Source organism: Rhinopithecus roxellana, chromosome 17 (assembly GCF_007565055.1).
Source record: "Rhinopithecus roxellana isolate Shanxi Qingling chromosome 17, ASM756505v1, whole genome shotgun sequence".
NCBI classification, from domain to species: domain Eukaryota; kingdom Metazoa; phylum Chordata; class Mammalia; order Primates; family Cercopithecidae; genus Rhinopithecus; species Rhinopithecus roxellana.
In genome coordinates, this window is record NC_044565.1 from 110,402,283 (window position 1) to 110,425,833 (window position 23,551).

Below are 23,551 nucleotides of genomic sequence, written 5' to 3' on the forward strand. Positions count from 1 at the left end.
CCAAAGGAATGGACCCGGGAACTGTTCAGTCTCTTCCAGAGCTTTAGAACGTTCTCAGTGACTCCCTCTTCTCCCAGTATGGAGAGCTCCGCTCTCCTGCGGAGATTCTGCTTTGTAACGTTTCTGTCATGACGTTCGGTAGTGGGCACCGCAATAGCCTCCTTTTCCTCTCTATAACCAGTACCTCAGCGGCTTGCCAGAGAATGTCCACGTTCTTATTCTTCCGGGCGTGCACGTTCTGACCCAGGAACCGCAGCAGCTCTGGCAGGCACGTCTGACTGCGAGACCGAGGCAGGCCTGGAAGAGAAAAGGAGTCCCTGGGAGTGGGTGCTGCACCCAGAAACACCCCCGGCAGAGGGAGCCCACCCAAGTGAGCTGCTGTGGCACACAGTGGTAAAACGATGAGGTCCCAAGTGAAGAAGGGATGGAGGTGGGGATAGGAAGGACATGGCTGCTGGTGTGGTGAGCACTTAATTTCTTTTACTGCCACCTTCAAAGGACATTTCCTTCATCTCCCTTCAGTTCTTCTGAGGGGCTGGGAATGACCACCGAATCACCTACAGGACTCCTTGTAACTACCTATGCCTCCTGCACCCCTCCCAGACGAGGGAGTTAGCAGGGAGTCGGGGTCGGGACCCAGCTGGTCTTCAAACCTTCCCCAGGGTGGAAGAAACTGGGGCAGTGGGTCTGGGCCATTGAGCAGGCCTGGAAACCTGGGGAGGGATCAGGAAAGCGCAGCCTCCTCCAGGGGGCCCTTGGCCCCTGCCAGGAGAACACATCTCTGCAGGACCTAGGGAGGCCCCTGCTGCCACATCCTAACAGCTCCTCCTCCACTCTGGCAATCTCCAGGTCCTTCCAGGACCCCTTGGGCCTGAAGATCCATCAGGTCACCTTACCAAGAAACCCCAGACAAAACTGAGGAAAACATCAACCACTCCCGAAAGGTACTCTGGAATTTTCAAACACTGGGATTATCAAAGACAAAGAGAAGAGCCTCAAGGTCATGGCTAAAGAAAACAGCCACAGCGCCGGAATGCCCAAAGCCAAACCAAGTACATGGCAGCATCTGGGATCTAACTGCACACCTGGTTTCCACCACACAGCCTCGCCCTGCTGTACACAGGTTCTGTGCTAATTACTTCACGTTGCAGAGTGCTCCACACCACACCGGTCAGGGGATGGGCCAGAGACAGAGAGATGGAAAGCTGGCATCAGCTGAGATGGAAGCTGTGGGAGCCCAGAGGAGGGGAGCTTAGCCGGGTCAGGATATATGCCCCCGGCGTAGACAGCACCATCTCACCTCCCAGGATGCACTTTGCCTTCTCGCTGGCTGCCCCTGCAGCCCCCTACCTTAATTAATACCTGTCCACTGAGGAACCATGCAAAGTTTGGGGGTATTCAACTGCTGGGCTCCATCTCCTCAGCCTCAGAGACCAGCCATCCTCCTGTGGGGAGGCGTACCTGGGACGCATCTGCCCCAGCTTCCTGGGTCATGGTTCAGTCAGCTGGTTCCTGCCTGCGTGGTCCAGCCTGGCTGTGCGGCTTCCAGAGGCCTTGCTCACCCTGGGCCTTCACTGCCTATGGTAACGGCTCCCCAAGCCCTGGGGACTGGGCGCCAGGCACAAATTCCCCTTCCTACTTACTGCAGCCGCTCAGCACTCCCACTCCTCCCGGCCTCAGCGTGCCCCTGCTCCCTCCCTGCTCACCTTCGTGGCCCCCTGGCTGGCCCTGCGGGTGGGCCCATCCTCTCCCCTACAGCAGTCAGAAGACGCTGCCTGGGCTTGGCCGAGCTCCTGGGGAGACTCGCTCTCCATGCCTCAGTTTCCTCATCTGACAAATGGGTGTGCAACCGGTGCCCATTTCCCAGGGCTGCTGTGGGGCTCAGATTAGAGAATCCACATAAAGTGGGTAGCAGGGGGCCCGGCTTGTGGTGAGTGTGTGACAAATCTGCTGTCTGAACTCCAACCCCTGCTAAAGAACATGAGGACACCTTCTTAATAGCTCCGACGCCCACGGCACTGATGGCCTTCAGCTGCCAAATCCTTGCAGGACCTTGACTTCATGTTATATTTACCACCCTGGCTGTGGCATGCAGGGACCACCTGGGGAGTTTCTGAAACCCTAATGCCCAGGCCCTGCCCACCACACACTGGGGTGGGGCCCGGGCATCTGTATTTTTCCAGGCTCTCTGGCTCCAACGGCATCTGTGCCAGTCCCCTCCACTCCCCTCAAGGTCCCGGTTCTGTGCTCATCTGTCTCATGTTGAGGTGGACAAGAACACCTATTTTACTGGGGAGACTGTGGTCGCCCAGCCCGAGCATACTTCCTCCATTCGTGTCCCTACCTTCTCTCCTCCCTCCTTCCCTCCCTGCAAGGGCACCCTCCGCCTGCCCGCTCCAGGGCCTGGCCTGGGACTCTGCAGTCCTCTTGCATCTTCCACCCTGTGTGTCCTCCTTCCCTCAGCCCTTTGAGCACTCCACGGCCCCCGCAGCTCCAGGGTGTGCCCCACCTGCCCACAGCCTCATCCCTCAAGTCGCTGACAGTCTTCAGGACAAAGTGGTCCCTTCCAAGGCAGCACCATTTCGTCACCCCTTGATCCCTGGCCCAGCCCTCACCACAGTGAGACTGTCTGGGAGAGATCACCAGCAGCTCCTTGTCCACACATCCAGAGTCCAGCAGCGCCCCACACCCTCTTGGCTCCTGTCTTCTTCTTGCTAGCCTGTGATGCTCTCTCTGGCCTTCCCTGCTGTCCCCCGGGGCAGGGGCCCCTCCAGATGCTGATCCAGCCCCTTCTAGTCTTGCCACTCAATGGCCTCAACCATGAAAGGGCTCCGCTCTGTGGCTCCACATCTGCACTCCCCACAGGTCATTTGCCCATGTCATCAGCTCAGCTGGGCCAGTGCTGCGCTCGCTCTCCCCTGTAGCCCTGTGCCTCTCTCATCAGCGGGGCAGCCCCTGCTATTGTCGCAAACTCCAGCGCCCTTGCCCAGCGCCAGGTCTGTCAGCTCTCCCAGCAGGCACAGCCCTCACCTCCCCAGCGCCAGCTGCACATGGCCACTTAGGAGCGCATCCTCAGCCCAGACCTTCCTAATGCCTTGTCCCTCTCTCCACGCTTACTGTCACTACCCAGCTGCAGTCAGAGTGAAGCAACATCTCATCTGAAGTGTCATCTGAAGTTCACAGCCTCACTCTGGCCATCAGCGGCTTGCCTCCTCTCTTCCAGCCCAGCTACACACTCTTGCTAGATGAACCTGTGAAGAGGCGGCTTTTTTTCCACTGCTTCCCTGCTGAACACCACTGAAGCCACGACTTCCTGGCCTGGCCCCCGAGTGTTCTGCATCAGTCTCTCCTAGCAGGGCGGCTTCAGCCACAATCCAAACACATGGGCTTCACAGCCAGGAGACCCTTTCTTCATCTGGACATGGATCCTATTACTGACCGATGGGCTGTTGTGGATTCAGTGTGGAAATGTATGTAGAGCCCAGCCCAGTGCCTGGCGCATCCGTGACCTGTGAAGGTTCACCAGCAGTATTGTTTGACTATCTCTAAACTCTAAGGTCTACCCTACCGTCCAACAGGATGCAGATGAAGCCTGCCCAATTTAAAGCCCAGCCGACGTGGGTTCCCTCTTTGGAAACCCTCATCAGAGGACATTAGTATAACTCAGTGGGGATGACACCTTCTGCCGCGTGGCGCCCCCTAGTGACTGTGGCAGTGCCTGCAGAGAGAGGCCGGCACTCTGGGACCAGCTGTCCTTCCAAGGCAGGGTCCACCCCTCATTTGCCATCGGATCCTCTAGCACTTTACACTCAGCAGGTCCTCAGGGAATATTCACTGGGTTGAATTCAAGAGGGAATTCTACTCGCAGGCAGTGCTGTGCAGCCCTCGGTTCCTCCCTGAGTTCTGTGGCCGCAGAGCCCAAGCTGCAGCATCTTCACTGGAGGACACACAGAAAGATGACTGTCAGCATCTCCACTGCCTCCAGGAGATGCCGAGATGGGGCCATCTCGCTCCCAAACACCCAGCAATGTTGGCCCCGCATCTTCCTCTCTAAGCACCACAAAGGGAGGTGTGTGGGCCGCTCACCTGGCCAAGGGTGGGTCCTGCCTCTGGGATTCCCCCAAGCCCTACCAGCAGGTGCACAATGCGTGCCACCAAACGCATCGAGTGTCAGTGACTACGACAGTGTGGGAAGGAGCCAGGTCACACAGGCTAGTAGAGAATCAACAGCAAAGAGATGAATGAGGGCCGCAGCCAAGGGAAGCTTCTCTCTCTCTCTCTCCGTCTCTCTCTCTCTCTGCATGTGTGTGTTTAGGGAGAGAAGGAACATGAACTAATAGAGGCAGGGCAAGCCAGAGCTCAGACATCTAAACTGATAAAAAGACGAGTAAGTGAAACCTACCGTGACTGAAGAAATACTTACAATCCTCAGGCAAAACTTCCTTAAACTGCTCAAAGTAGGAATTTAACCGCACCAAACTCTCCACGTTGATGACTTCTTGTAAAGACGTATCGCCAAACCTTAGGAGGTTATAGGGGATGCCATTAGTTGGCTAATGTCACTTTCTTCTAACACGAACACAACTGCATGGAAGCTAACTATGTTGATTCTCTCAAACATTTCCTATGCGTATCTAAATTCTAAGCCACTTTCCTTCTTCCGAGCATAAAGGCATCTCTTCAGTGTTGCTGATCAGTTTAAATGCATTCCATTGGCAGGAATCATGTATCACTGTCACAGGCATGCCTGAGAGATGATCAGAACATGATCTGGTACAGGTCCTGTGCAGCACACCTGAGGCACTTAGGAGGGGGGACAGCAGTGAGGTATGGCTGAGAGGTGAGGCTGCAGCCCTGTACTCCAATCTGAAGTCACTCTCTGTGTGCGAATGCACACGCCTGACTGCCAGCTCCTCCAGGACTGACCATGAAGCCCTTGCCCTTTCCTCATCGTGCAGGTTCACCCCGATTACACTCCGTGTGCTGCAAGGAGCATGTGCCAAATGCCTAAGAACCAAGGCCATAAAATGCCACCTGCAAAGAAGGCACAAGGTGGTCATTAGAAAAGGCAGGCTCTGAAGCCCAGGTCCTGGGCCCAGTGCAGTCTCACAAGTCCCTGCTGAGGGGCCTTCTGAGCATCAGTTTCTTTGCAGCCCTAGAGCATGTCTCAGAGGGCAGGACTCCCTCCTCCGAGTCCCGGCCCATCCACCCCTGGTGCCCACAATGGCCTTTTCTCTAGGCACCTGCTCCCTTGGGGGCCATCCCTGGGCCTGTGGCCTTCCTTCTGAGGGCTCTCCCCTCAGCTTATAAATAAGCCCAGCTCACCAGTGACCGCAGAGCCAATAAAGGAACAAAGCCAAGAACCTGCCCTTCCCAAGTCCTCTCTGTCCTCAGTGTTGCATCCTCCACCCTCCCCTCTACTCAATGCACCTGGCTCTGGCTCAGTCCTCTCCAGAAACTGCTCTTGCAAGTCCGTGGGATCCGCAGCTACCAGATGCAGGCACCATCCTTCTCCCTTCCCTGGGCCACCTCCCTGCTGGGGCTCCAGTGAGGCTGTGCCTCTCCCTGGCACAGGCGCCTCCAGCTCTGCTCACACCTTTGGGACTTTGGTTCCTGGGCTGGTGCCCTCAGCCCAAACCCAGCTCACCACCTGCTTCTGGACACGACTCTCCTGCCAGTTTATGAGCTCAGTGGGTGGGTCTGTCTGGTGTACTCTCCTCCCATTCAGCCCCAGCCCCACTCAAGACTAAACCCTTCCACTGACCACTTCAACAGTTCCCCAGCCTACTCCTCTGCAGAGCACCAACACTCCCCCGGCCCTGATCCAGGTTCCCACCTCTGGCCTGGACTCCTCCCAGCAGCTTCCTCCTCACACTTGTCCCCTTCATCTCCTCCCAGCACGTGCCAGCGAAACAATCTACTTAAAATGTAAATCGGATTGTGTCCTGGCCCACTGAAAGTTCTTCATTGTCTCCCAGCAATAATACCATATTTCCTAAGTTGGGGTGACCCTACACCTAGGCATCAATGGACATCAACCACTGGGGTTGGACATCAGAAGGCCCGGCAGGAACATGGCATATTGTTCTGGAAACCAAATTTCCTTCACAGCAAGTACTTGAAGATACCTGTTTAGACTAATCTACACACATCACATGAAGATCAATGACAACACAGGAATCATTCTCATGCAGTGGAAGGCCAGTATAGGATACATAGACCCAGTCTACCCTATCTCCTCACACACATGAGCAGACACAGGCACACGTGCATACATAGCCACACACAACCCCCCTCTGCAGAGTGGCAAGTGACCCTGGAGGGCAGTTTACAAGGTGTAAGCCTTTAGGTTCAGGCATGAGTCTCAGGCTGGCACACAGAGCCTGTCCACCCCTACCTGCCAATCCCTGCCTGGAATCTGTTGCCTATGAACTCCATGCTGTTTCTCCCTGCCAGGCCTTTCCTCAGTCTTCTTAATCTGACACGTCTCCCCTCCACCTAATCATCCAGCTCCTACTCACACTTCAAAGCCTCATCCCCAACAACTCCAAGAAGCCTTTACAGACCCCCTTAGACCTCGCTAGGTGCCCTACTTGGGATCCCACAATGCCCTGTCTCTGTCCTCATCATTGCATCCATGTCTCTCTCTCCCACCAGCTGAGTCTCTGAGGACAGAGACCACCTTTGGGTCACCCTGTGTCCCTAGCACCAAAGACAGTGAGGTGCACGGCCATGATGAAAACGTTGGCCAAAGGAAGGAAGGATAACAAAGTCTGTCCAGCACTTGGAGCCTGAAGAGGGGTAAATATGTTTTCTGTGTCATCTCCAGGGCCGCTGCACTCCCGCAGCCCCGAAGGGCCGGCACGCACCTCTCGGCCAGCGTCTGCTGCTCATTGATGCCCACGTTGAAGAGGACGGGTTGCACTCGCAGCAGCATGCCGCTCTGGATCTCCCGGGGCAGGGCATCAAACAGTGGACCCGGCAGAGGGACCCGCACGTTAAACCCGTCGCTGGAGAAAGGCGGAGAGAGGGAGAGCAGGGTGAGGCCAGAGGGCCACCGAGCAGATGGCAGGGCCCAGCCTGGCCCTCTGGCTCAATGATGGCCAAACGGCCAACCACAGACCTTTAAGGGAGTGGTACTAACCTAGGGGCTGTAATCAGAGCATTTAACAAAATGAAACAGGATAACAAATTCAGAAGGAAGAGCAGGTTCCCTGAAATAAACAAATATGAAAACTGCTCTCTGGCTCAGAGAATTTCAAACCAACACTCTACCGATTTCCTGTGATGACGGGCAGCATGTCTGCGGAGGCGCTGGAAGTGGCCTGAGTGACTTTGAAGGTCACGTTCCTCAAGTCCATGATCCCAAGGCTCATGTCCTCCAGCATGGCCAGCTCCTCCCCTGGACACGAGAGAGGGGTGGGGCTGTCAGGCAGAGGGCCCTGCTGCTCTCCCCAGTCTCAGCAGAAGGCAGTCAAGCTCAGGCCTGGCTGCGACAGGAGTGGTGCAGGTGTGGCTCTGGGGGAGGGGGAGTTTCTGAGCCTCTTCCCCTGCGACTCACTCCTCTGTCAGTCAACGCCTCTGAAATCCCACAGCCACATCAAAACACGTAGCCGGTGGAAACGCGCGCCATCCTTTCCCATTCTTTCTTGGGCAAGCACGGGATAGTAGGGAGGGAAACAAATACATAAACTTAGAAAGCAAAGCCAGCTCTTGAAACACGAGGCGCGGTGGCTCAAGCCTGTAATCCCAGCACTTTGGGAGGCCGAGACGGGCGGATCACGAGGTCAGGAGATCGAGACCATCCTGGCTAATACGGTGAAACCCTGTCTCTACTTAAAAATACAAAAAACTAGCCGGGCGACGAGGCGGGCGCCTGTAGTCCCAGCTGGGAGGCTGAGGCAGGAGAATGGCGTAAACCCGGGAGGCGGAGCTTGCAGTGAGCTGAGATCTGGCCACTGCACTCCAGCCTGGGCGACAGAGCGAGACTCCGTCTCAAAAAAAAAAAAAAAAAAAAAAAAAGAAACACGAAATGAGAGATGCTAAAGCAGCTTTGCTGGGGCCAGACCCTCCCGTTACACGGGGCTTGGTATCTATTCGATGTCCTCAGTTTCCAAAGATTAACAAATGCTTTCTATCACCTTCTCAGAAGAAATAAATACGAAACAAGGGTAGGAAGAAGAGAGCCTTTTTGGAAAGCAACTTGGAAATATCTATTAAATTTAAAAATATTCCTAGCCTCTGACCCAGTAACTCTGCTTCTAGTCATTCAGGAGCTGCAGAAACAGGCCCACAAGTGCCTCATGCACAGAGGCCACTGCTGCACTGGAGTTTCAGGAACAACCCTGAACTCCAGTCCAACAGGAAGTTACTGGCTAAGTGATGAACATCCATCCTCAACCAGAAACAACAACAAACCAAGGCGTGTGCCTGTGTAACTGCCAGGACTGCCATCTGGTCCGCTGTTGTGTATTCTGGATTTATTCCAATCAGCACGCATTACTGGTACAGGGAGAAAAACACCTAGCCAGAAAGGATGGAAACCACACACGCAAGTGGGGCTCCCGATGCTGGCCCGGGGTGCCTCACCGTAGGTGCTCAGCAGGCTCTCGAACTGGGCCAGCAGCCCGATGGTGTAGAGCTGGCGCAGGAAGCCGTCGTCATGCAGGCAGTTCCTCAGCTTGATGATGAAGCCGCAGATGAGGGCGGTCAGCTGTGGGAGGGTGGGGTGAAGCGGTTCAGGCTCACATGCGTGCCCACCAAATGGCAGTCAGATCATGCCCAGCCCTTCCCGCTCCCTTCCTCTGCTGCCACTGCTCAAAGGGGCTTCAGTGGCACCTCCTGTCCCTCGAGAAGCCCAGGTGGGGCACGCCTTGGCCATGGGAAGATGCCCAACAGTGGTCTTGCTATTCCTGTCACTCACAACGTGGGTTTGGTTTTGGCCCGACTTCTGACCTGACCTGTACCTGGCGTTATTCCTAGGCTGGAACCATCTGGAAGCCCACAATTAATTACTCATAGTGAAAGGGTCTATCTGCTCATAGAGCCATGCCACCCCTGGCTGGAAACTCAGCCCCAGCAAAAAACAGAAGTGAGAGACAACATGGTCACTCAAAGTTTCCTCAGTGGGAGATTTTCTGTGGGATGAAACAGGACTCTCCAGGATGAGTGAGGGAACCTGGAGAGAACCAGCCCAACCCCAAATCACTGTTTGCTTTACTAATTTGGTTACTGGCAACTATTAAACTTGTTACATTCATTTCAAGGCTTCACTTCTCACAACAATAAGAGAGTCCTGCAACAAGCTGCAGAGCTGAGACACCTACTGTTATATCAGCAATGTTTGCACTGACAGCAAACACCTGTGTTGTTGCCCTCACTCAATTCCTGTGCAGCCAAAAAAAAAAAAAAAAAACACACAGCAAAGAGGCCTGCGCCACCCACACCCTCACTACCTCCTGGGTGCAGAATCAGCAGACTTTGCAGGTGCAACGTTAGGGTTAGGGTGCTCACTTTACAAGTGAAGTGAGAGGGAAGGGCTTCCTAAGCCTGTCTTTTCCGAGCTGGGAGGTGCCCATTGCCTCCCTCGGGGTGCTCCCAGGGCCTACCGTCTGGCAGAAGACCACGTCACGGCGATACTGGAGGCTCAGGTAGGTGGCTATGGTGGGCGCGCTGTCCTGCATGAGCAGGAATACCATGGCCTTCTTGGCCTTGTCACTCATCATGGCCACGCAGTCGGTGAGAGTGGTCAGCAGCGGGTAAAGGGCCTCACTCCATTCACCTGGGGCACAAACGAGGGGGTCATCACAATGAGAAAGAGATATTTTAAGAATCAGGTTCTGGCAATTTAGCAAGTCACCTCGCCTCTAACCAATGCAGTCCTCCCACTCCCCCATCTCCACCCCATCTTCTAGTTCTGTCTAGAACCAACCCAGTCCCTAGCCCTCGAGCCCCAGCTCTTTCCAGCAACCTCAAACATCAGTTCTACTCCGGTACCTCCCACACATGCCTGGTCTCCTGAACCTGTTGGGGACTCTAGACAGAAATACTTAAGACAATGCCTTTGGAGGAAAACAACAAAAAAACTTCTGCAAGTCATGACGAGGCCAGAAAATGCTCTGTCCGCAGAGGCTCATCTCCTTCCACTGCACTGTAGCACCTCCACACGAAGAGGAAGGACGCCCAGAAAGGTTCTCTGTGATCTCCCTTCTCTTGACCTGGGTATGAAGTCAAGTCAGAGACTCCTCTGCCCTTGCCAAGCCTTGTATGCAACTGTGTTCAATTCTCACCCTGCACACCTGGAGGGACACTATTCCTCAGAGCTCCAGAGCTTTCGGCCCTCAGGAACGGCCCCACCTGGCACTCACTTCCTTCCCCACCCCCACCTTCCTTCCCCAGTACTATTTCTAGCTCAGTTTTCTTTTAGGAATATACAGAAACTTTGACCCTGTACCAAAACAACTTTTTAAAAATAGAACCTCAAGGGAGAAAAACAGGGTGAAAGATATTTTGGGTTTTGACTCTTTTTTTTCCTTCCTATTTAGAAGACATTTAAAAGAGAAGACAGGCCCTCATTAAGGTTATATTTGTAACAGGTCACTAAGACCAGAAATAGGCATTTGACCATCACCACTTGGTGAATCCACCACACCAAACATGGTGAGAAGTTGTGGAGTGAAGCCCGGGCAGTGCACACCCCTTAGGGTGAGGGTTCGAGCCACAGAATGCACCAGGCCATGTCCTGGCACGGCACTCAGGGAAGGCCCCGGGCTGTGGGAGCTGCGCGACTGCCAGAGGGTAACCTCTGTCTTAGATAAACAGAATCTCAGAGACCGAGAGAAGGGCAGCTTGGCCCTGTTCTCTCAAGCTGGATGGTTAGCACGTCACTGAGAAACCAACCTAAAGAAATACTGAAACATGCCAAAGAATTCCTTACACTCAGTGTTTGGTTAATGGAAATGTTTAAGTATAGGTAGCAGCTCAAAAGTTGGAGGTGGCCTAATTGTACATGCAGGCACACTGTTTGTGGACAGCATTTGTATCTGTAACGGAAAAAGCAGGCTTCAATTCAGAAAGTCCACAGCAGACAGGTCTTAGCAAATGAACCACATGACGAAGAACACTCAACTGAGAGGCGGAAAATGTCGAGTCCCGGCCCCGGCCACTGCTGAGCAGAGGTGACCACAGGCAAGGCCTTTGACCCCTCAGCCATGTGGGGCCTTTTTCATAAAATGAGAGCGAGGCACTAGATAATATCCGAGTCTCTTTCCTCCACTGAAGTTCTCAGAGACCATGTTTTTGTTTCTTTGAAGAATTCTGTTGAATGTATGCCAATTACATGAAGTGCCTATCAAAAATGCCAATGGCAAACAGGTTTTTCTAGCCAAACAGTTTGGGGAAAGGCAGGCAGTAGACTATCCTTCTCTCAGAAGTACATGCTCTTAAACAAAATGTTGCCAATTTTACTTTGCTCTTCTACCTATCATGCATATCATGAAAATCATGATTATTTTAATCCGAAAATGATCAAAACATACAACCGGTCTTACAACTTTTTCACTTTGCCTATTTCTCTTTAAACTAAATTCCCATGAGAATGATTGCTTTGCTATATTAGGAAAAAAATGAAAAAAAAAAAAAAAAAGTAGTATAGAAAGAATGGCTAAAAAGCACTAAGACGTGTGTCCTGGAAAAGAGGAGATATGGAACTTGGTAGAAGGTGAGTGTGGTTATCTGCCCAGAGAAGGGCTCAGACATGACTGGAAAAATTTTTAAAAACTTCAGCCAAAATGAGTTTCTTGGGCTGTAACATGATTTCTACCCAGGATCTAGCGAAGTAAAGGCACCTGGGTCACCAGAATCGCTGAAGGGTTTATACTCTGCTTCCTTCACTAGAAAGCCTAGTTATGAAAAAACATCAGCTCAATGAAACAATGTCCTGAGTGATGTCGCCGACCCGTGTTTTTGTAGAAAGCTCCTTATCTAGTTCCTAACCGGTGATGTTCGCAGACCGGTAGTGAATCCATGGGCCATACTAATTTAGATAACTTTGAAGAGCACTTTCAAATCCGGACTTTGCTTCTGCATTTTCCCCTCATTAGTAGGGGAGGGAGAAAGGGAGGGTGTGTATGCCTTTGTAAGTGTGTCTATTTTAGCCCAGATTAAATGTAGTTCTCCAGGAAAAGCCAAAAGAACTCCTTGCAGGGACCATTTTAGTCCATCAGCATCAACTGTGAAAAAGCCATCAGTGCTTCTGGAAATGTCCCAGCTGACGCACAACCAGGAGGGCTCTACAGGCCAGGCATTGTCCGTGGGCTGCCCGGGGACCCACGAGACCTCCCATTAGTTCCGCAACCCTCAGGAGCCCAGAATTGAGAAGACCCCTGAGCTTCTGTGGGAGCAGATGCACATGCCACCAGCCCTCTCCTGGCCCTAACTGCTGGGTATGGCCCCAGGCTTCAGCACCACTGAGGCTCAGGCCACAGCTCGGTCTGAAGGCACTGGCCTGCCGTGGAGGTCAGCTGAGGCATGGGCCCAGGGGAGGAAATGGAGGAAGAGACCAAGGCCTCAGTAACCTTGAGGGTCCAAGGGGGTGGGGCCCAATGCCTGCTCAAGGCGACACTGACTTTTGGGGAAAGAGGAAACTATGAAGGGGCTGAAAGCAAACTGGGAGAGTCCCTATGAGGTGTCCAATCAGATGAGCCTGCCGATGGGCTAACTTCTAAGAGCGTCCTGGGGTTGCTGCCAGCAGCCGCCACACTATGCTGACTCACAGGGGCTGTATGGGTGGACAGGCTTCACTAGCAATGCACAGGAATAGCTGTTAGCCTGGTAAATCCCACAGTCATGGACTCGTTACATTCTAGACATCAACAAAGTCTCCTGCTGTCTTACATTTATAACCAGTCAGAAATATGCAAGTGATAGACTGACCATGCAGCTGATTTTTGGAATGTAAGAAAAAGAACATCAAATCATATTATTTGGGGGACTCATGCTCAAAACCACAAGCAATACCCAGGAAACTCAATATGAACTAGATCAGGGGTCAACACACATTTTCTTTTCTTTTTATTTTTAATTTTTTTTTGAAATGGAGTCTCGCTCTGTCGCTCAGGCTGGAGTGCAGTGGCGCGATCTCGGCTCACTGCAAACTCTGCCTCCCAGGTTCACGCCATTCTCCTGCCTCAGTCTCCCGAGTAGCTGGGACTATAGGCGCCCGCCACCACGCCCGGCTCCTTTTTTTTTTTGTATTTTTAGTAGAGATGGGGGGTCTCACATTGTTAGCCAGGATGGTCTCGATCTCCTGACCTCATGATCCGCCCGCCTCGGCCTCCCAAAGTGCTGGGATTACAGGCAGGAGCCACCGTGCCCAGCCGAGCACACATTTTCTGTAAAGAGCTAGACAGTAAATATTTTAGGCTTTGAAGGCCACGGGTTCTCTGCTGCAACGAACTCTGGCACTGCTGCACAAAAGCAGCTGTAAACAATACATGAACAAGTGGGCAAGGTTGGTTTCCAACAAAACATTATTTATAAGAGCAGGCTGTGGACAAGATTTAGCTCAGAGCTGTAGCTTGCCAACCCCTGAACTAGAATCATAAACATTGGTTTCTACATGCAAATGCAGCAAAGAGATTACATTTCTGGCACTAACTCCAACTGAGGCCCATAGCATTGTCTGGTAAGAATTCTAAAACTGCACCCAGAAAGTCCAAAATGTGTACCTCCCTACTTCAGGTCACCCACTTCAGGAAGCCCAACGCGCTCATCTGAAAAGACTTTAGAATGTAAAAGTAAAACAAATACATGTGGTAGTCTGCCTCAGGTCACGATTTCCTCAGCTCAACGGGTCCCTCATCAAACCTGCAAAAAGTGTTTCATGCCTCACAACGAAGGAGGTCCTGGAATACTTTCCCAACTCTGGGATCATAAGGCAATCTTTGGTAATTTAGCTACAAAACACTACCTGAGTATTAAGTAAGAGGGCATCAGCAGGAGCCTTGAACGGAAACCACGTACCTGGACTGGACTCTTCAGGAGGGGGACTGCAATCTGCACAGAAATGGAGGGCGACATGGATGATTAAGGAGCAGCACACAGTTCAAACCAAGCAACTCAATCTCAGAGCAGCTGCGTCAGCAGCTTGCAGTGACGTGGCTAACAAACAGAGAAGAGGTCTTGGTGCCTGGCTGCCCCTTCCCCAAGAAGGCTCGTGAAAGTACTCCGGCAGCAAGCCCTCTCAGTGGTAAACAATGACAGATTCCCCAGCTTAAACATTCATGTTGCCAATACTTCAACATAAAATGCTCTTCAGGATGTGCAATCTAGCTTATTACAATGTGATACATGCCGCAGAAAAAAGCACCCACATAAATCACATTGTAGTGGCGGAGCCCTGCGTTGGCTTGTGGCATCTGGAAGCAACTTGTAAGGAGAGAGACTGACCAGCACACGGAGTGTTCCCTGGTCAGGCCCACTGCTCTGATTTCACCGGGGAAGCCTGGGCTCAGGATCGACTGCTGAGAGCCAAAGTGTTAAGATCCAGGAATGAAACCAGTATACCAAAAAAAAACCGATGCCAATCTTCCACATTTAAACCAAATGCTAAGTTTTGTGATTTAGGTGTAATCTCCAATTAGAATATCCCTTCAGGTCCTCAAAGAATACCAAATTTGATTCCATTTCACCTTATTTCAATTTCATATTTCCCTTAAAAAACTAAACTTTCTAGTTAACTGGGTGCACCATCTAAGAGAAAAGGAGTTTGAAAAGGAATCATGGGAGAAAACATTTATGTTAATTTATGTCTGAGCTTTTCAGTTCAAAGAATGTCTTCAGAATGCGGAAATGAGGCGGCCTCGGATCCCGGATCCCGAAGAACAGCCAGAACAGCTTGATGGGGATTTTACAACCTAGGTTGTAAAGAAGGGGAAAGCATCCTTCCTCTCTCATCGTCTTTGGATGTGACTTTTCAAACTGGCAAAGCGGAAAGAGAATACAAAGGCATCTGTAAGGTCAAGAGTTCGACCTCTTCGTTAACCCAGATACCCTGAGACCATGCTGCTAACAAAGGTAGAAACTCACAGTGATTCGCAACTGTGGCTCTTACATATTGATCTGCTCATCAGGTTATGCGAGGCCTTGAAAAAATACAGATTTTTGCCTCCCCATAACCCATCTTCTAGGATTCTGAGTTTACGAATGAGGAGGAAGGTCTAGGAGCCTGTTCCCCAACAGCTGGGTTGGGATCATTGCTGTGAAGGCATCAGGGATTAAACCCGATTTGCTAAATTCATCTTTCAATCAAAGGGGAGAAAGAGGGGGTCTTCTCTGGCGCTCTTGGAATAACAGCTTGTAACTTGCCTTGGGTCATGCAGTTGAGAACAGATGACCACTCTGGACTTCCTCTCTATACACATGCAAAGTCCAGCACATCATCTCGGGGTACAAGAACCTGCGGGTACCCACAGACCCCAGACTAAGAGAAACTTGGTCTAAGGGTCTCTTTGGGTATGAGGAGAGTGACAGAGTGCACAGGAGGAAGGCAGTGGAAGCCACCAAATCCTGGTGGGGCAACAGTGGTGCACCTTGGCAGGCTGGGGTGGAGGGGCATGGGAGACTTTTGGAGAGATGAGAAGAAGGGAAGTGTGAGGAGCCTCTGTGGTTTTGGCTGGCAGATACTTGTCAGTGGGTCCCCCACAAACCCTTGGCCCTGGGTGACCCTCACCTGCCAGTCAGGGCTCTCTGATCAGGGCAGGGCAGCTCTGAGGCAGGGCAGCTCCCTGGTGAAAAATAAAAACCAAGGACCCAGGACAGGGTATAGCACTGAAATGAAAAGTGATGATGCCCTTCAGAGCAGTACAGAGTTATTTTCATATAATAAATTTGTTGGTGTGAACACACCTGATCATTAAGCCAAAACAATGGCTCCAGTAACTTGGAATGGTATAAAAAGCCACGACAGAGCCAAGACGTGGCACTGTGGACAAGACTCACCGAAATAAATATCTCACAGACTGCTTCTTTCTGATCCTCCTGCTTACACTGAGGACTGAACAGCCTCCTGGCTGTGCTAAAAATGTTTAAATTAAGGACCATCCACAGATAATTTGGTGGCATATGGTTTCATACATTTCTTTGAGTACTGATCAGCAGAGTTACTCGCTCTCAAATGTAAGTAAGCTTCACATTCCCATTATTATAACAGCTGATTTTTATGGCACACGCAAGTCAAACCCTAAATAGCATAAATGCTCATTTAAATAACTTTAAAACTGAATAAAAATGTATCTATATTTAAACAATACAGGATGTGCCTAGAAAAAAAATGACACTTAAGTTAGGGATATAATCCCATCTGATGAAATAAACTAGCTCCCACATTTAAAACAGCCAATAAATCACTCTTTTCATTATCTGTAGAAAAATTTAAAATCACAAGATAATAAAGTAGAAAGAAATAAACAATGAACTTTCAGAAAGTTTTCAAAAGGAACACGATTTACATAAAAAAGAGAACATGAATAAAGATAAAATAGTTCCATGAACCAATCACAGGTGTGGGGAAGTGAAACTGTAATCCCCCAGAGATGGAGAGATGGGTGACAGGACAACGGTCGAGACAGAGGCTCAAGTGAGACAGTGCCCTGGAAACAGACTGCAGGCGGAGTAAAGAGGCAAAGGGCATCTGACAACCCCAAGGGGGATTTGCCCAGAGGCTCTGATCAAGAAGCACACTTACACCTTGAATGGAAGTTCCCCAATTCAGAATATAAAAGCCCTCATCACATGAAGCCTAATCCCAGCACATCTGGGCCTTACCTACTATGGCTTAAAACTCCCACAGGAGAACAAAAAGGAGGCAGAAGCTAGGTCTGGGGGCAAGTCTCGGCTGCCTAGCTTGTAACTCTCTGGCTCTTACAGGAAAAGACGGGAGGCACCTCGGTTGCAGGGACCGTTTCCCAGCTTTAAGGCTCTCTGCAGGACAGTGTCCTGGTGTGCCGTGTCTCTGCAGACAGGAGACTGTTCTGCAGCGTGCTGCTTCATGCCAATGTCCTATCCTGAAGGGTCCTGCCAAACCACCTGACTCAGACCACCAGAAGCCCAGGAACAGGGGCCCACTCTCCGTGTTACCAAGTCCCAAGGCAACATGCCATTGCTGCGTAAGAGAGTGCCCAGCCAATGCCAACCAGCTTTCAGACATGTCCACTGGACCTGTCAATATCTCTCATCCAGCTGTGTCCCTGCACAATTCCCCTTTCCCCTTTCATTCTACCAATTCCTAATGCCATAGACAATCACATCAGAAAGGCATCTGCATCCTGGCCTCCTTCAGGTTCTCAGATTGCTTTACAAACCTGAAAAGCCCAGGAGCCCAACCCTTATAGCCATGGTGGTGTATCCCAAGAGGACCCTGAGATTCTGACTGGCAGAGATGCAGAATCACACATGGGCTACAGTTACACAGAAAGGCAACCGGAGACTCCGCTCACTGCCCGCTGCTCCGTGCACTGGGACGCCCCCGCTCCACCTGGCAGCCCTCCCTGCAGTCTGCGTGGGGGAGGAGTGCATGGAGTCAGAGACACAGAAAAACGGAAGCAACACAAGGTGAAGTGGAGGCAGCGTATGGGAAGCATGGATGCATACGCACGTGTGGTCAGATGAGGATGGCATGCAGCGGAGGGCATGGTGGAGGGGCATGGTGAGGAGGGGACATCACAGAAGGGGTCTTCTGGTCTGATCCAGTAGGCGTGGCTGTCCGGGTTACCTTTCTTGCTGGTGCAGCTGCCTGCACAGGGGAAGACGTCCTCACAGCCCTCGCCATGCAGGCGCTCCCTCTGCAGCAGCTTGTCCACACGCTGAATGATGCATTCTAGGCTCTTGTCCACGTTCAGCCACACTTTCTCCTTCCAAATCAAAGGAGCCCGTGTGGGTCAGCTCTCCCGAACAGAAACACAAACAGAACACAAACCAAATCGCCCTCCACCGATCCCCTGCCCTAGGCATCCACACTTGTTAAAATACCTCTAAGTTTAGAAATACAAAGATGATTCCTAATTCCCCATTAAAGTTGCATTTGCTTTTCAATGATGTATCGATCTCCTGTGGCCATTGTTTTTAGAGTTTGGGAGATGTTTGCTAGTAACTCTTCTGGAGGCCAGGTGGCCCTCCAGTGCTGCCTGAAGGGCCACAGGGCACTGTCCCATCTCCTCCTCCTGCCACTACAGACTTCCTACAACCGTCACACACAGACAAGATGGAGGTCTCCTTTGGATGGAAGGGAATGGAAATTTGGATAGGGGAGGTGGGGAGGAGGTGAGGGAGGTCTGGGAGTGATTTGCAGAAACACACACAGCATATAGGATGCTACTTTGCTGCTGATTAACAGTTCAGTGCTTGCAGAACAATGCCTCTAAGCAGTGGTCTCAATCAATGGCAAAAACAAATTGTACAATGTGTCACTCCCTCAAGAAACACAGATCCTGCTCCCAGGGCCAATTCTGTGAGGAACAATAATGTGATGCAATGTCAGGGCGGCCGCTCCAAAATCCACAACTACTTGCCCCAGCACCAGAGCTCCCACATCCCCAAATACACATAGCCCTGGAAAACCTAACAGCAAACAGAGCACTGAGGAAGTAGCAGAGGCCTGACTGGTCTCAAGCATCCCAGGGCCATAGAAGGCACAGGCGGCAGGGGAAGGAGAGACCTCCAACAGGGGAGGACAACCCACTTCTCTTCCTCTTCATCCAGGTCTGAGGCTGGCCCAGGCCCCAGCACAGCTCTACCCCTATCTGGACACAAGGTTTTGAAAATAGTCTCCCTCCCTGCATCAGGAGCCAAGGAGCCATCCAGGAAGGAGACCTGGAGCTTGTTTACAGCAGTCAAACCTTGAGGCACTTCGGAGGGACAGAGACTGGCAACAGGCTTTGCGGTTTTCGGCTCAAGTCCAGCAGTGGGATGACAGCCACGGCAGCAGACTCACCCACTCCTCCTCGTGCCAGTCCACCTGCAGGGAAGATCGGCTGTTTCTCCCTGTCCACCGGGCCATGAGGGTGTCCTGGTCATTTCTAAGCATCACCTGCTCCTCCTCAGTCGAAGTGGGAGAGGCCTTGGAGGCAATGTAGTCAGGCCGCGCGGCGTTCAGCCCATGGATGGAGTTGGCCAGGAGCTTGCAGTCGCAGACCGTGACCAGCTGCCGTGTCTGCAGGTGCACACAAACCAAGGCTGCTGAGCCCAGGCCAGGGGTTGGGGAGGCCCCTGCCTTATCTAAGATATGGAGAATGGGCTTAAAGCCCAGTACTGCACCCCTCTGCCTTTCTCCACAGTGCAAAGCAACTGAAGGGCTACATCCCTCAAGATGTCTGAATACGAAGACTGCCATGTGGCCTGCTGGGGCTGAATCTTAACAAGAATTTCCCACCAAGCAAGAGGAAAAGAGGGTGAGAAATCTCTGACATTCTCTGATCCCTGCCTGCCTCTGACCTGTGATTGCTAGGGGAGGGGCCTGCAGAGAGAGCCCACTGCCCCAGCCTTGACAGACTTACTGGTCTGTCCTCCACCTTCCAGGGAACAAGTGTCCAGGGGTCAGGTCTTACTTTGGTTCAATTGTGGAAGTCTTATCTTTCGTTCCTCAGCATCTAATACATCAAGTTCTGGGTCTGGGTAGCTGGCCTTCTGGCACAACATGTCTGGTTTTGGAGAATTCTGCATGCATCACGGGTTCTGTGGTTCATAATGTTACTGCTGACAACTACATCTTTCTTTTCCAGTGGATCTAATCCCCACCTCACACTCTTTATGCTGTGTGAACACACGTGAAGGATATTACACATTCTGATCAGGAAAAGCAGCTTAATAGCACAGTGAGTGTGAGTGCAGAGGTGTAGTCAGAATCTGTGTGTGTTTGTGTGAGTGTGTGTGTGAGTGTGTGTGTGTGTGCACTGAGAGGGAGACTGAGTGATGGGAAAAAGCATCATCCATCAAAAGGGTCTGATAATAGCCACTTCCTCAGTTGGGATTAATACTTACATATTTTTAAATCAGGATCAAGTTATGGCTAAGTAGAAGCTGGGGTACTGACTATATGTAAGCCAATAAAATCATATTGTTCTTATCTTATGTCTGTATAATAGCTCAGTTTCTGTTTTCAAATTCAACTACAATAGAAATGTGGCAAAAAAGAAAAAAGTGCTGGTGAGGCTGTTACTGAGAAAGAGGTGGAACTGTATCAGCCTCGACAAAATGAGCCCCACGGACTCACTGAAGGGTATACGTACCTGAGGCTGCACCTTAGAGTCATAAGCCCTGGGCTCTGCCCTTTGTCCGTCCAGCTCTGTGGACAAATCACGAAACGTCCCTGGTTTTTGTGGGAAATGGACCTAAGGTAGACCGTCAAAGTCTTCCCAATGTCACGCTCTTTGTGGACCACCTTCGGCACACCTGGGCTGCCCGGTGGCCCCCAGAAACCCAAGGAGACTCCCCAGCCCACATGCAGCAGGGCACCCCTCCTACCTTGTCTGCCAAGATGGCGAGTGTCCTCTCAAGGCCAGTGGCAGACCTGTCCTTGGCTGCCCTTGACAGCCGCTCTGCATAGTAGCTAACTTGGGTTTTCAAGGTGTTGATCTGGGCGATGATCTCCTTGGCTCGGACGACGTCCTGTGGGATGTAGATTATGGACTGGCAGCCAGATGATGTACTGGAAACGATAAGAACAGATTCTAAGGGATTCTCCAGAATCTGTAAAGGATGACAGCATCATCCCAACCCCAGTCACATTAACCCTAAGATGACTCAGGGATGTCATCTGTGACTCAGGGATGTTCTGTGACTCAGGGATGTTCTCCTAGGCTACTCTAGTTGTTGATGAGCAAAGTATATCTTAGCAAATTCTTCCTGTCTATATGGCAGAAGCTTGAAATATTAAACTATGACTCAGTCTTTTATCTGTATTTGCATGGATCTGTATTTTCACTTGTGTATGTAAATGTGTGAACAGGTATTGAACAATCATATCCCGTAATCACCCAAATGATCATAATCTTTCACCTCACAACCTCATCTATTTACTTATAAGCAGTACTTCAGTGGAGACATGGAGACCATCTACAGAAGAAGAGGTCAGGTTATCACAGTGTAGCAGAGACTGCAGTGGGTGTTGGACTTTGTCCCCAAACAACCAAAACCTATTTTTTTCACTTGGCCAATCAGGAATTCAAGCTCCCTGTGAACACACCCACAGCCATCCTTCCTCTCATGTCTGACACTAGCAAGTCCCTAGAAAATTGGGTTTCCTTTCCCTTTCCTTCACTCCAGGACTTCTCTGATTTGAAAACTAACGTTTCATCAAATGAAAAGAAAGTGGAGAACATGCCAAGCCACCGGCAAAGCCAGACTCCTCAGTGGCTGTGAAACCCTGGCTCTCCCTCCTTCCCACCTCTTCGCCACCAAGCAGTGTGTGTGTCTAGGGGTCTGATGCCAAGCCTACAGCCCGGCCCCTCCCAGCACAATCAGGAGGCTCTGAAGGACCAACTTCACGTCCCCCCGCTATAGGGGCCTGGCCAGCATGTTGGGTCCAACTAAACGGTGATGATGAATTGCGTGTCTCTTAGCCTGGATCCCAATCAATGCAATATTATACATTTATTTTTCAGACCATCTGAGGAAGCTGAGGAAAGCAGGAAGAAGTACAAGCCACCAATGCAGAGGGTCTCCTCCTAAAATCTGAAATTGTGAGCTCTGGGTAGAACCGGTGTCCCTTCGCATATAGGATGAGGGATCCTGACTGGTCCCTAAAGAGTGACCCTTTGAATTCCGGGGAAGAGCGAGAAAGAGGAGGAGCGAGGGCACCTCTCACCACATCCTCCATCACTTCCCCTGGAGAGGACAGTCACCTTGCTCAGGGCTGAGAATCTTCCCCATTGGCCCCTTCCCAGGCAAGTCCCAAAGTGGGTCATCAAGAAACCACCACTACCCCTTCCCTTGCTGGATTATGCGGCAAACATGCAAAAACCGAAAACCAAAGCACCCCAGAAAGAAACACCACCACCACAAGCCCACACGCCACAGTAAAAAACAATGGACGTGCCAGAAGCCCATGCAGCAGACCGCATTCAAGCTCGCGCGGCACCACAGGAGTCATTACACAGCACGACGTGCACACGACTACTTTCCAATCTGCAATCACTCTTCCAAATGAATAGCTGCCTTCTAGGATCATTTCATCCTAAAAACACAATCTCAAAATAGGCTTTTAAAAAATCAGTTCAGCCAAGCATGGTGGCCTATAATCCTAGCACTTTGGTAGGCCGAGGTGGGAGGACCGCTTGAGCCCGAGAGTTCAAGACCAGCCTGGGCAACATCGGGAGACCCCATCTTTTAAAAAAATTTAAAAATTAGTTAGGCAGGGTGGCTTGTGCTTGTGGTTCTGGCTACTTAGGAGGCTGAGGCAGGAGGGTCAACTGAGCCCAGGAGTTTGAGGCTGCAGTGAGTTTTGACGGTGCCAGTGCACTCCAGCCTGGGTGACGGAGCAAGACCCTGACTCCAAAAATGGTGAAAAAAAAAATGGATTCTTCCCAGACCCCCAATATTTAGAGTACATATATTAAATGTGCTGTACGCAGATCTACTTCTGTGCAAGGAGGTGGCTGTGTACCCTTCAACAAATATATACCCTCTGCCCAGGCCAAGAGAAAAGTACCGCCCTATACTTGCCCTGTGTTCTCACAAGTCATGTTTTAATGATGGTACCTGGGACTTATGCACGGGACATACATGGCAGAGGCAAGAAAAGGCAAATTTCAAAGAGGTACTGTTTAGGATGATGAGGAAAATAGAAGCACGTGTGCTCAACTACCTAGTTTTAAAAACCAGGCGGCCACATGAAGGCGGCAGGATGGAGGTGTAGACATGAAGCCCAGGGGCAGCCCCAGGAGGCAGTATCCTAGGTATGGCCCTTGGACTTTGCATTAGGACCCCACCCCAGACCCGGACCTACCCAGAGCTGGGGTCATGGGCTAAACTGAAGATGCCACGAGAGCGTAAGGGTGGAGTCTTGTGGCCCTGGCCAGGAACTGCTGGTAACTGCTGAGCAACAGTCACTCTGGACACTAGAAGAGCAGGATCACCTCTGCAGAGGCTGAGCCCCCATGGAGCTGGGTTCTGCAAGGGTAGGAGGATTGGGAGGCTGGGTCCTCTCTGCCTGGGATTTAGCCCCTCACACTCTCCAGGCAGGGATACTCCTTCTGCCTATAACCCTCCCCACTCCATCCCCTCCCCGCTTCAGGGACAGTCTTGTATACGGGCAGCAGCGGGCAGAGGGGGAAGGGGTGACCAGGCCCAGACTGGGCAATGGAGGGTCCTCAGAGGGAACCCAGGAACTCAGAAAGTTCCCCAGGAACAAGGTTCAACCCAAAACACCTGGGTTGGGATTTACCCAGAGCAGGCCTTGGTGGCAGCTGGGCCTTTGGCACTCCCCTCCCATTCCTCTTCCCCTGCACTCCTAGACTCAACCCCTAAGTACTTTACTTGTCCCCTGTGGGGAAGATCA

The 23,551-nt window shown here is 51.4% G+C and overlaps 1 protein-coding gene across 15 annotated transcripts in view; it reads right to left on the reverse strand.

Moving 5' to 3' along the window:
• The window catches only part of INPP4A (inositol polyphosphate-4-phosphatase type I A), a 151,527-nt gene that overhangs the window by 17,444 nt on the left and 110,532 nt on the right, over positions 1–23,551 (reverse strand). For 7 of the 15 annotated variants that reach the window (XM_030921543.1, XM_030921539.1, XM_030921540.1 and 4 more), the window contains exons 14-24: positions 20,518–20,701; positions 20,283–20,384; positions 18,989–19,207; positions 17,654–17,909; positions 14,023–14,055; positions 9,609–9,781; positions 8,590–8,713; positions 7,276–7,402; positions 6,870–7,010; positions 4,424–4,521; positions 185–297 (exon numbers count right to left, since the gene is read on the reverse strand). In XM_030921543.1, the coding sequence (XP_030777403.1) occupies positions 185–297; positions 4,424–4,521; positions 6,870–7,010; positions 7,276–7,402; positions 8,590–8,713; positions 9,609–9,781; positions 14,023–14,055; positions 17,654–17,909; positions 18,989–19,207; positions 20,283–20,384; positions 20,518–20,701 (1,570 nt within the window). The remainder of the gene's footprint in view (positions 1–184; positions 298–4,423; positions 4,522–6,869; positions 7,011–7,275; positions 7,403–8,589; positions 8,714–9,608; positions 9,782–14,022; positions 14,056–17,653; positions 17,910–18,988; positions 19,208–20,282; positions 20,385–20,517; positions 20,702–23,551) is intronic. The other 8 variants (XM_030921544.1, XM_030921538.1, XM_030921542.1 and 5 more) reach the window with 6 other exon arrangements.